Here is a 14,218-nt window from a genome sequence, read left to right as displayed (position 1 = left end):
AAAATCGACAGTAATTGGCTTGGGATAACAGTAAAAGTTGCGACATAAACGCCCTATACCATGGGATATCTAATTATGCTATTGTTTCTCTATGATTATATTGAATAAATATATTTCTGAAACTTAGGCCTACGCACAGGTTTTACCTTGTAGGCTACTCCTTAAACATAGATGGACGTAAAAAATATACTGCAGTTTTGGGAGTATTTTTATATATTTAATAGTATTTTTCTTGTATTATTTTTAGATGTTATAATATTATATTATTATAATTGTGTATGTTTTTTGAGAAATAAATTTGAATTTGAATGAAAAACTTTCTAGTTTTGAAAATTTTCTAGTTTCAACAACTCACCACTTTCAATTTCCACTTGGACTTCTCCTCCACCTTCTTGATCTCCTCTCCTCCTCCCCCACCTCCTCCTCCTCTCGTAACCTCCTCCTCCTCATCCAGCTCCGAATGCAATGCCGACAGCACATCCTCCACTGACGTCAGCTCTTCCTCCTCTCTCACCACCGATGACGTCATCAGCTGGCCTCCACCCGATGACGATGACGTCATCACATACCCTCCACCGGATGCCGTTATCACACCCCCACCACCCACCAGTGCCGTCATCACCGTCTGCTGGCTTCCGTTGTCGTCGGCAGTTGATGACTGCATCCCGGCTGCTTTGATGACGTCATCATCGTCGTCTTCGTCGTCGCCAAATATGTCGGCCGCCGCCTGTAGTGACGTCAAACTTTGGTAAGTTGTTGTCGTTGGGACAGCGATTGTTGTAGATGATATTGTGTCATCATCATCTTGCAGTGTCTGAGGTTGGTGTACAGTGAAAGTATGAAAATAACAGAAAATAACCAAAATTATAAAATAAATCAAAAGAATCAACACATGAAAATAAAGAAAATAACCAAAATTATAAAATAAATCAAAAGAATCAACACATGAAAATAAAGAAAATAACCAAAATTATAAAATAAATCAAAAGAATCAACACATTAAAATAAAGAAAATAACCAAAATTATTAAATAAAATTAGAAGAATCAATGTCTTGCAGTGTCTGAGGGTGTACAGTGGTTATGGAAACGACGAAAAGTTACAAAAATTATAAAATAAATTCAACGAATCAACACATAAAATGAGGAAAATAGCAAAAATTATTAGATAAAATTGGAAGAATCAAAGCCTTGCAGTGTATGGGCATGTGCTGTACAGTAGTTATGAAAATAACAGAAAATTATAAAATAGATTCAAAGAATCAACAAGGAAAATAATCAAAATTATGAAATAAAATAAATGACAATAGACGAATCAACACCTTGCAGTGTCGGAGGGTGTTACAATGGTTATGAAAACAACGGAAAATAGCCGAGATTATAAAATAAATTTAACTGATCAACATATGAAAATAAGGAAAATAATCAAAATTATGAAATAAAATAAATGACAATAGACTAATCAACAGCTTGCAGTGTCTGAGGGTGTACAGTGATTATGGAAACAACAAAAAAAACCCGGAATTATAAAATGAATTCGACGAATTTTTTTGGTCAATTTCTATCCAAATTTAGGAAAGGAACCGTTTTGGGCTTTAAGCCTGTTGTTCCTTTCCCAATCATTCATGGCTGAGAATGATATTGTCTGTATAAATAAATCAACAACATATGAAAATAAAGAAAATAGCCAAAATTATAAAATAAAATTAGACGAATTGTCTGAGCTTGTAGTGTCTGAACTTTTAATATCAGCATGGAATCATAAAACCAAATTCAATCTATTAGTGTTTTTACCAGACTCTAGTGGGTGGGCCACGGGTAACACCTGCTCATAGTGGTATAAGAATAATATATCTTTGAAAAAAGATTCATAAAGGGTTTATTGAATAATTGTAAATGACAAGTTGTCATGAATTGAGTGATTTGAAAACAGAGCAAAACTGCAGTTGGTAATGAACTGTCTAGTACAAAACTATGCGTTTGAAATGTAAATTTCCAATGTGGAAAAATAGTCTTATAGCACAGGACTTTGGTAGTAAACTTAGACCAGTTATAGAATAGACACGCTGGGAAGTCTAGCCTCTGAAGCCAACATCTACTGCCATATCACCCCATCGTGACGTCAGCATCGGATAGAAAACTTTCAGATTGTGTCTATTTCAGATGGACGTAAATTATTATTGACCGAGCGAAGTGAGGCCTAAGATTCAAGTCGACGGTCTGGCATTTCTCTTAATGTTTGGATGCTTGAATGTTTAAATGTTTATATGTTGCGCATTTACGGCGAAACGCGGTAATAGATTTTCATGAAATTTGACAGGTATGTTCCTTTTTAAATTGCGCGTCGACGAACATACAAGGTTTTTGGAAATTTTGAATTTCAAGGATAATATAAGAGGAAAAAGGAGCCTCCTTCATATGCCAATATTAGAGTAAAAAATCTGGTGTGGCGCACTCACACAATTTTCCTTGCCGTTATGAAAATTTATCACCTGACGCTAGTGTTCACGCGCATTACAAATCTACTATTCAAAGATCCAAGCCAGCTGGTGACAGGTCAATAACGTTGGAGATACACGAAGTCTGCTATCTCTTCATAGTGAATGATTTAATAGAATCAGCAGTTGCCAACAGTTTGCAATTCAAATAATAACATTTTTTCGAATTTCGAGCTTATTTTAAATTTTAGGTGAAAATGTTACTGAACATTAATTGTAGAGATTTTTATGCTCAATCTTTCACACTTGGAATTTTTTGTTTAAATTGTATCTGAAGCCTGATAATTGGGAATCTAAAATCAAACTTTGCATAAATGGGGCGGAGCTCCTGGAATTTTTACAGATATGGGACTTGTGACAGTTGATAGAGCTTATCAATGACTATTTTAGGTATAAATTCGATCAAAATCGTTGGAGCCTTTTTTGATAAAATCGCAAAAAACCCTGTTTTTGACACTTTTTTTGCCATTTTAGCCGCCATCTTGAACTACATTTGATCGAAATTGTTCGTGTCGGATCCTTATAGTGTAAGGACCTTAAGTTCCAAATTTCAAATCATTCCGTTAATTAGGAGATGAGATATCGTGTACACAGACGCACATACACTCATACACACACACACACACACACACACACACACACACACACACACACACACACACACACACACACACACACAAACACACACACACACACACATACAGACCAATACCCAAAACCACTTTTTTGGACTCAGGGGACCTTGAAACGATTAGATATCTGGAAATCGGGGTAACTTAATTTTTTTCGGAAGGTAATACTTTCCTTACCTATGGTAATAGGGCTAGGAAAGTAAAATCAGACCATAGAATTATTCATCATAAATCAGCTGTTTGGTTCAAAAACATCGATCATCTTGAAAATGTATCTTTCCATCAACGTCGTAGACAGTTGTTACATGCTACTGAATGAATGAACGAATAAATTCCAACGAACCTTGGGTTCATCATTACTGCTGCCGCTATGTATAGACTCCATCAACCTCTCCACCTGCATCGTCTCCTCCGGTGTCTCATCGCCGGCAGCCGGCGACGCCACGTGACCACTGAGTGCCCCCACAAGGCTACCAAGTGTCCTCCCCTGGCCACCGAGTGTCGCCACCTGGCCACCGAGTGTCGCCACCTGGTCACCAAGTGTCGCCACCTGGTCACTATTGGCGGCGCGTGCCAGCACTGATTCAAGCAGCGCTCTCTCGTCGGCCAGTGAGGAAGAGGAGGACTCCTCAGCGGTGGTGGGTCCGTGATGGTGGTCATCGGCGCCCAGGTTGCCCACGACAAACTGTGATAAAAGTTTCTCGTCGTCCACATCGACGCCGTCCGCTGACACCGATATTGAGTCCATTACCTGGGCGACAACAAACAGTTACAAAATTAGAAACAGACGAATATACAGATATGATATTAATCTGTTTGTATCAAGATACAAACAGATTAGCAATTCAAATATAAATACAGAAACAGATTCGATTTACTACCATAACCTTTATAATTATGTAAATAATCGACTATATTTGAAACTTGATAAATCAACTAGTTCTGTGAAACGTATACCTCACGCAGTTTTCTCATCCACAAGTATCTGGTGTCACCTGTTCACCGGCTTCTCCAGACATATGTGTAATGCATGCAATGAATAATCCACTTGTCAGCTGATTGATTATTAATGATAATTCTATAGTCTGATTAATCCTATTTTCAGAGTAGATGATAATATACCCTATTATATTAAGCGAGCAATTATGTATATCTGTCTATATTTAAAAACACTTATTGACATGGGCTGCTTTTAAATTAATAAAACAAAATAAATCTTATAGCACCCTTTATTCTTTTAAAAAAACTTTAAAATAGTTGAACAACTAGTTTCGGTTTACACCATCTTCAGGTTCTGAATCTGATTTTAGAACCTGAAGATGGTGTGAACCGAAACTAGTTGTTCAACTATTTTAAAGTTTTTTTTTAAAAGAATAAAGGGTGCTAGGCTATAAGATTTATTCTGTCTATATTTTTATATCAGGTTATTTATGTTCAACGGATCTCGAAAACGGCTCTAACGATTTTCACGAAATTTGGAACATAGTAGGTTTATGGCATCAAAATTCGATTGCATTAGGTCTCATCCTTGGGAAAAATCGCTGAACGACATTAAAAGAATAATTCATCCTTGACTGAAACAGCTGAGACTCTCGTCGTCTGTGGATAGTAAAAAGTGAGCGAGTGATTCTGTGAAACATCAAAATATCGCATCCCCGAAATTATAAGCTGACGTATAGCCAGCTGTAAATTAATAAAAACACGATCATTTTAGAGAATTGTGTTCTGTTTATCAATGAATAAAAATAACGAGCGAAGCTCGGTGCCCCGATTTTACAGATAAATATGCAAATAGATACAGATTAAGATACAAACAGATAAACAATTCAAATATAAATACAGATTTGATTTACTATAATGAGGTCCACGTTATAATGGCAGTGTCAGAATGTGGACCTGACTTGGTCATTGTCGTAGTGTTGACCTTTATAAACTATGTCAAAAATATACACTTATTTACGTTTATAAACTTAGGCTCAACTCACACTTAGGCGACTCAGGTGGAAAGAGACTGGACTCTAGTGGAGAGCATGTGTTTCCAAATGGTGACACTCAGACCAGTCGATTCTAGTCTCCGCGACGTCACCATTTGGAAACACATGATCTCCACTAGAGTCCAGTCTCTTCTCCACCTGAGTCGCCTAAGTGTGAGTTCAGCCATGGACAGATATATTTATTCTACAGGAGAACCTGAAGATTTGGAAACTAAAAGAAGAGGGTGATTAAAAATATAGAAACAAACCTTCTGAAGATCGGCATTAACCATCTTAGAACTTTCCTCGGATGTTGAGAACTGCATTGTTTCATCACCCTTGATGACGTCATCAGTCTCCGGCAGACTGTCGGAGCCAAAGAGCTCCGCAGGCGGTTCGTCACTCATCCTGCAAAATTAACAGTAATTAGCCAATTTACAACTACAAAATAAACAAAAATTAGAGAAATTTACAACAGAATATCAACAATAACTACTCACAAGACTTTAATTTATTGATGGAATCAATAATAACTGGTAAACAATCAGGAACAATGAGTAGAATTAACAAAAAATACAGTAAAACAACAGAGAAAAGATTTCATAAGAATATATCCAATGGTTTGCAGAATTATTTTTAAGTTTGCAAGTTTTGTATCAAATTATGATGTTGTGTATCAAGTTGACATGATTCTGTATCATATTGTGTTGATACTGTATCATGTGTGGTGATATCCCATAGTATAGGACCGTTATGTTGCAAATGTGAGTGTTAACTGTTAAATGAAGCCGATAGTCCTAGTAGTTGTTTTTGGTGAAGCTATGTGACGCTGGTAGTCTCTCATACTGTTCCGTTCTTAGGCTAGGCGCACACAAGTTAGTCAATACAAGACATGATCAGTCACGTTTAGTCACAAAACTTTACATAGTTGCTTATGACGCAATTCACACTGATTAGTCATTACAATCAGACTTGTTCTCATAAGCAGCTATGTAAAGTATTGTGACTAAACGTGTCTGATCATGTCTTGTCTTACCGTACTTCATTGACTGACACACACCAATTAGTCAAGACAAGACATGATTAGACACGTTTAGTCACAATACTTTACATAGTTGCTTATGAGAACAAGTCTAATTGCAATGACTAATCAGTGTGAATTGCGTCATAAGCAACTGTGTGAAGTATTGTGACTAAACGTAACTGATCATGTCTTGTATTGACTAACTGGTGTGCGCCTAGCCCAACACTACTACAACACACTAATAATAGACAGTAGTCGGCCTTAAATTTGGAACATAAATGATCTATTCCTGCCATGAGATATTTACTTATGCTATCTTTTCTCTTGATCAGGACATACCCAACGGCCCAACCCACCAAACCGGTAAATCCTCAATAATCAACAAAATTTGTGAAAATAAACTGATTTTCAAGTTTAAATTTGCCAACTACTAATACATGTAGGCTACACTGATACAAAAAAATAATTATGTCAATTTAATAGAATATATTAGATGGTAAATACTATGAACGTTCTGATAAAATTTATTAGAAAAACCGGTGAGTCATGCATATTTCGTAATTAACGACATAAGAAAAACGATTTTAAAGAAATATGTATAAAATTTATAAAAATAAACTGACTTACAACGATAAGTTAGGCAACTACTTTATACACGGACAGGAATACATGATTGAATTAGTTAATGAATAGTGAATACTTTGAACTAACCAATAAAATCAAGAGAAAAACCTGCCTCACCTAGCAAATAACGACTCATAGAGAACGACTATAATATATTCAATAATCAATACGAATGATCAATAAAAAACAATACAAATACTAAAAAAATTGTTTTCTAATGGATTTATTTTAATATAAACACTAATAAAATTAATATTACAAAACAAAAATAATGTAAACAATTTGGCGTTCAACCTCCCGCCAAGAAATTAGTTTGCAATATGTTGGGATAAGGAATAAACCGAGCTCAACAATCCTATTCTAAGCCGCGTCCACACTATGTCGATCGACAATGTCGAACAAGTCTGGACGTGTCGCTCGACATTGTTGAGCGCTGTCGAGTCGAGTCGAACGCAACCCGATTCAGGTCGGTCCGGATCAAAGAAAGTCGAGTCGAACGCACCAGTGTGGACGTGTCGATCTTGTCACTGCCGTTTTAGAAAATAGAATAGTGATATACTGTTGTGAATTAGTGAATATACTGTTGTGAATATACTGTTAGTGAATATACTAGTTAGTGAATAGTGAATATACTGTTGTGAATATACTGTTAGTGAATATACTAGTTAGTGAATAGTGAATATACTGTTGTGAATATACTGTTAGTGAATATACTAGTTAGTGAATAGTGAATATACTGTTGTTCAAGTGCTTACATTTTTATTGAAAATGAATAGGATTCATTCAATTCATTCTAAAAAAGTTTTTAAAGCCCGCGTCACATCTATATTCTAGATTTAATTCGTCAACATCATCCAGCAATAAATCTTCCATAAATTCCTCCGTACTATATTTTTTCTGCCTCGAACAAGGCTAGGCCGTACCCAAAATCTCCGCGGGCGACGATCTTTTTGGCTTCCCAAGATGGCAATAAGAATTGCAGCAGAAGCCGCTGCTCCAGCATCTTCATCATCACTCATTTTATATAAAAACTCGATTCTTATTTAAAATAAAACACTCGATTAAATATAAGCTGACTAAGATAAAACACTAAACACTAAAACACTTAAAACACTCGATTATGTATGAACATTTATGATGGTTGTCGATCGACTCGTCCACATGTACTGAGGCAATTTTGTCGAGTGACACAGTCGAAGGTGTCGAGCGACTTTATCGATCGACCGGGTCGACAGAGTCGATCGACATAGTGTGGACACGGCTTAATGTAGAAGTAGAAAGTAGAACAGTAAAGTAGATAGATTAAATTTTTCAAGTGGTACAAAATAGAAATCTAAAATTTGATAAATATCTCATCATTGATGAGATGATGAGATTGATGAAAATATTTCATTGTTTACTTCAACAACATTTGTTAGGTTATAATAGGTTATAATTTAGTTTATAATTTATTAATATTAGAGATGGATTGATGTGGAAAGTGGGAGAATAGATTACGGTTGATAATCGATTTATCTAAATTATGGGGCTTGTTCGATTCATGGACCATGGAGTAGCTCCATTGTGGCCAAAAAACGACAGTCGGCTTGACAACGGGTTCGGTTTGAAAGAAGTCAAATTAATTTTAATTAATGCGAACAAAGTTTTAAGCTTAAACAAATACTACCTTTTAATTAGGACACACTGTTGGTAATAATATTTATCCACGAAATATTAGAGCGGAATTCACAAGTTGATACAGTCTTGAATTTCTCTGCGATCTGCGACACTGCCTTGAGCAATTTTAGCGCTACCTACGTAGAAAAAATGGCCGCTTTTTGTTTGAAGATGGCCGTGGATTATCCACCAATCAGAGACGAGAGCGGTTAAATTCAAACGTTCAAATCGTTTACCGGATTGAAAGGATAATAAATTATTGAATTTTTATCAATCTGCTATCACAAAATAATTTATTCAACATCATAAAATGAAGAATATTCATATAACCACACATATTTTCACAGAAAAACCGTGAAAATGAACAAATATTGATTGAATTCTATGAAGATCCACTATTTAACGGGGGACCGAGCTTCGCTCTGGAGTATAAAAGCATAGAAAATTTTTAATGAAAGATTGAATTTATAGTTCATATTTATTTATTCATTTTTAAGATTCACTACTTATAGTGATTTCTGCCAAGATTTTTTCCTGATTTTTTTCAGTATACCGGTATTAATAAGTCCTTTTATTTTGATTTACATTAAGAATGAATATTGTTTTGATGTAGGTAATTATGTTAAAAATATTATAACTTATTAAGTTAGTAGTACAAAAATTTGTACTCATAAAATTCTAGTCCTGGTATTGCTTGGAATTATTTTGCCAGTTGTTTGGAACCCACCTAAAATTGCATGATAATCATAATAAAAGAATTATTCCTCGCAGGAGAGACTGTCTTATGGTTCAAATTAAGTTCAGCGCCGCGCTATCGGTTCTGTCATTGGATGGATGTCTGTTTAAGACCAGCTCTGCTAATAGTGTTATCAGTTGCAAAATTACTAGCCGGTGGTTTAAAACACACCTGAAGTCCACCTATCTCTCATAATACTGGAGGTGTGTTAATGGGAACGATATTACTTCATATCCTTATCAGAGAGTCGACAATTATTAGTTGAAACACCGCCGATTCATGTAGTTACATTACAATATTGAAAATCATTGAAAATCAGTTTATTTTCACAAATTTTGTTGATGATTGAAGATTTACCGGTTTGGACGGTTAGGTCATTGGGTAGGTACCTCTTATCAAGAGGAAAGATAGCATGAGAAGGAATCTAATTGACCGAGCGAAGTGAGGTCTATGATTCAAGTCGACGGTTTGGCATTTCTCTTAATGTTTATATGTTGAGCATTTACGGCGAAACGCGGTAATAGATTTTCATGAAATTTGACAGGTATGTTCCTTTTTTAATTGCGCGTCGACGTATATACAAAAATCCACGAAGACGGCAATTTCATCTATGTTTGAGGACATAATTGACATGATGGACATGGGGAAAAAGACTGTTGGAGTTTTCCTGGATTTAAGCAAAGCTTTTGACTGTGTGGACCATGAAATCTTGATGAAGAAGTTGGAGAAAGTGGGTGTGAGAGGTATTGAGCTAGAGTGGTTCAGGTCCTATCTCCTGAATAGGTCTCAAATTGTTGAGATTTCAAGGGTGGAATATGGGCAGTTGATGAAACATTTATCGAATAGTTTATCAGTAAATGCGGGTGTCCCACAAGGAAGTATCCTTGGACCATTGTTGTTTCTTTTGTATGTGAATGACATACCACAGGTTATATCACAGGGTAGAGTTCTATTATATTATGCTGTCGACACTTCCTACATTTGTGGATCACAAGATGTGAATGTTTTAGAAATTGACACTTTTTTGAACATAAATGCCATAGCCCAATACCTTCAACAACTTAAGCTTGGAATAAATGAATCGAAATCACAATACTTACAGTTTAGACTAAAGAATAACTCTAGGCCAACACATAATATTAATGTCCAGGTAAATAATACAAATGTTGACAAGCCTCTTTTTGTTAAGTTCCTAGGGGTAGCTTTAGACCAGTATTTATCATGGGATTACTATATTGATCAGCTTTGTAATAGAATCTCCTCAGGTGTTTTTGCACTCAGACAGATTAGAAGGTTAAATGATTCCAAACTGACAATGGCAGTCTTCCATTCCCTAATTATGTCACATATTCGCTATGCCATTGTTGTTTGGGGTGGATAATATGGAAGGAAAAAGGAGCCTCCTTCATACGCCAATATCGGAGTAAAAATCAGACTATAGAATTATTCATCATAAAGGTAGGCGCACACAGATCGTCATAAATCAGCTGACAAGTGATTACACAGATGTGTGGAGAAGCCAGTCTATTGCTGTATTTCCATAAGGTCTATAGTTTCAATCAGGTACTTGTGGATGAGAATACTGCGTGAAGTCTACTGTTCACAGAACTACTATCTACTAGTGGTTGGAATTGGTCATTTATGTTCCAAATTTCAAGCCGATTACTGTCTATTATTACTGTTATTACTACTGTTGGTAGGAATAGGCCATTTATGTTCCAAATTTCTTCTCCGATTACTGTGGACTACTGTCTATTATTAGTGTGTTGTTGGGAGTATAAGAGTGTAAGAAGGGCACAGTATGAGATACTACTGTACCAGCGTCACATAGCTTCACCAAAAACAACTACTAGAGGACTATCGGCTTCAGTTAACAGTGACATTGCAACATAAACACCTTATACCATGTGATTATCTTTTCTATCTTTTCTCGATGGTATCAACTGCTGTAGTAAAAGAAGTAGTTATATATTTCACTCGAAAATCAATATGTTTTTACACACTTTTACCTAATGCTACAGTTTTCATCACAAGAACATGAAGCAAAATGATACGGCGCATCCAATTGTGCGCAGGATGTCCGTCTGTGTCTACGCTACAAACTGTGGAGGGAGAAATGGGTTTCTCCTCTTCATGTTAATAGTAATATATCACAGACTTTAGGAGTGATCCCAACATGGGAAGAAATCCTTAAAACAGTGGCATTACTGCAAAATATTCTCTCGATTATGATCTGTTCATAACAATGTTAAATCACACTATCTTCGTGATCAGACGTGAACTATATTACTTATTTATTGCATTTATTCAAACGCTAAATAAATTAATTATTATTAAACGAAAATCCAAATTAAATGCTGTAAAAGGCTTCTGCTTCTGCAAATATTGACAACAGGGTAAACAGCTAGATGGAAATTTCGGCTGACAAATAATTTTTGAATAGTAGCGCTCATCGAATTTCCATCTAGCTGTTTACCCTGTTGTCAATCTTTGCTGTAGCAGAAGTCTTCGAATTGATTTACAGCATTTAATTTGGATTTTCGTTTAATAATAATTTATGAACTATTATGTTGTAGTCCTCTGAGCACCTGCATTGTAGCGTGGTTATAATAATGCCCACATAAGCTCTTAGGCTTGTGCGTGGGTAATGAGTGAGAGGAATGATGATGAGCGATGACGACTATTTTTTAGGTAGTCGGGACCGACAGCTCATCGTCTCCTCCGAAAAACGGGGTGTATACCACAGAGAAAAAATGCTTTGATCTCTAGTAATAAACCATTATATTTCATCTACAGCATTTAATTTGGATTTTCGTTTAATAATAATTTATGAACTATTATGCTGTAGTCCTCTGAGCACCTGCATTGTAGCGTGATTATAATAATGATAATAATGCCCACATAAGCTCTTAGGCTTGTGCGTGGGTAATGAGTGAGAGGGATGATGATGAGCGATGACGACTATTTTTTAGGTAGTCGGGACCGACAGCTCATCGTCTCCTCCGAAAAACGGGGTGTATACCACAGAGAAAAAATGGTTTGATCTCTAGTAATAGAACATTATATTTCATCTCTGGTTAAACCATAACACGGTTATTACCGTGGTATATATAATAGTTGTTAAAATAGAATATTATTGTTGTACGTGAGTATAAACGACATCTAGATACAAAAATATTTATATTTTGGAGGTCGCAGTGTAAAACATATTTTTTATTGATCTTTGCTATAGTAAGATTATCTTCAAACTGTCGGCATTCCATATGAATAACATCAAGTTTACCATTCAATCAAGTCTGATAGTTTGAAGTGTCAACAGTTTACATAAAACAATTATTGATGGAGAATGGCTTAAAACTAGACGTCAGAAAACCACTGTTTCTGGGCGTTCTTTTAAGTTAAACAACTGTATGTGAGTCAAAAATGATAAAAGGCTCTACAAATCCCGCATTCACATACAGTAGCTGCTTAGTGCTCTGATCCATGTGTAGTGTAACCGTCTAAATCAAACAGCTTCATACAGCAAAATGGCAGAAATCACTCATAAGAAAGTCACAGCTCCCAGTAGGATTACTCAGTATGAAGCATGATGATCATGCAATCATGCAATGATTGATCATCATGGCTGAATGGTTATTATACGTTCGAAGGTGAAATTATGTTTAATGCTGAAAATGTTAAACTGCTCAACAACTGTATCAAGTGTCTGTAAACAACTACGAATTGGCTTTAGTGAGCCGCACATACCTCCAAATTGATATTATCTACTTATTTATTATAATTTATTTATCAGTATATTTTTTTATTTCGTTTCAATGAGACCCGTGAAGCACGGGCGCACGCGCACGCTACTATCCAGCAAGTCGGTTGGCAAATATCTCAGAGGAGTTTGAAGTGCGTTGCAGTGAAACCACCTAGTTACTCAGATGAACAACTATGAATTTAAATTATTTTTATACTAGTGACGCCCTGGGTTGGATAACTCGCTCATGAACTGTTGTATTGTAATCTTTGAAACCAGCAACTTTTAATTATACAAAGTTAGTGAAAATTATGAAACAGTTAAATATTGTTTTACAAGAATAATCTGAAGAAGGTTTCGTTGGGGATCCTATTTGAAATACTCTACAAAAATTACTCTGCAGCCTCAACATTTTTGTCCCTCATTGACCGAGCGAAGTGAGGTCTAGGATTCAAGTCGACGGTTTTGCATTACTCTGTTTAAATGTTAATAATATTATGTTCAAATGTTTATATGTTCCGCATTTACGGCGAAACGCAGTTATAGATGTTCATGAAATTTGACAGGTATGCTCCTTTTTAAATTACGTGCCGAAGTATATACAAGTTTTTGGAAATTTTTAATTTCAATGATAATATAAAAGGAAAAGGAGATTCCTTCATACGCCATATTAGAGTAAAAATCATACTATAGAATTATTCATCATAAATCAGCCATCGAGTGGATTATAAATTGCATGCAATTCAATATCTGAATGTAATTTGGTAAAAAATCAGCTGCTGTGTGGACTATTAATTGCATGCCTCATTGAATGAAATTTTTATGCACTATTAAATGAGCTATTGATTGCCTGCAATAACGCATGCTATTAATAACTAAAATAACATAGTGTTGTCTCTCGACCTTTCTCTGCTTTGAACTCTGGCTGACCTGTTGCCAGTATGTCTTGAAGGAGATTAGCTTTTGATGTTAGCATTTCTGATACACCAACCCCAACAGTCATTAGCCGTTTTCACACCGATACCTCACCGACACGACATACAGACAGGATTTACTCTGATGGACAGTATAAGAGGAGGCTGTGGTTTATAACTGAACCTGCGCGAGTTCTACTGTTCACAGAACTACTAGTGTAATTTTAAATGACCCAAACCGGATAAACACACAAACCGGCAAAGTCCAACTCAAGGAGGTGGTCGCGGAATACATTATACATGATACACAGTGCGTCACGGAAGATACTTGATACGGATACACAGCGCATCGCGGAAGATACGTGACGTGACAGGTAGCGAAACGAACAGTTTACTAAATAACAAAAATAACCAAACACTA

At 35.9% G+C, this 14,218-nt stretch overlaps 1 protein-coding gene across 1 annotated transcript in view; it reads right to left on the bottom strand.

Moving 5' to 3' along the window:
- The window catches only part of LOC120354847, a 37,333-nt gene that overhangs the window by 14,579 nt on the left and 8,536 nt on the right, over positions 1–14,218 (bottom strand). Inside the window, exons 4-6 of the mRNA XM_039442768.1 lie at positions 5,371–5,509; positions 3,472–3,879; positions 356–814 (exon numbers count right to left, since the gene is read on the bottom strand). Coding sequence (XP_039298702.1) covers positions 356–814; positions 3,472–3,879; positions 5,371–5,509 — 1,006 coding nt within the window. The remainder of the gene's footprint in view (positions 1–355; positions 815–3,471; positions 3,880–5,370; positions 5,510–14,218) is intronic.

Source organism: Nilaparvata lugens, chromosome X, assembly GCF_014356525.2.
Source record: "Nilaparvata lugens isolate BPH chromosome X, ASM1435652v1, whole genome shotgun sequence".
NCBI lineage: Eukaryota > Metazoa > Arthropoda > Insecta > Hemiptera > Delphacidae > Nilaparvata > Nilaparvata lugens.
This window is presented reverse-complemented; position numbering and strand designations above follow the sequence as displayed.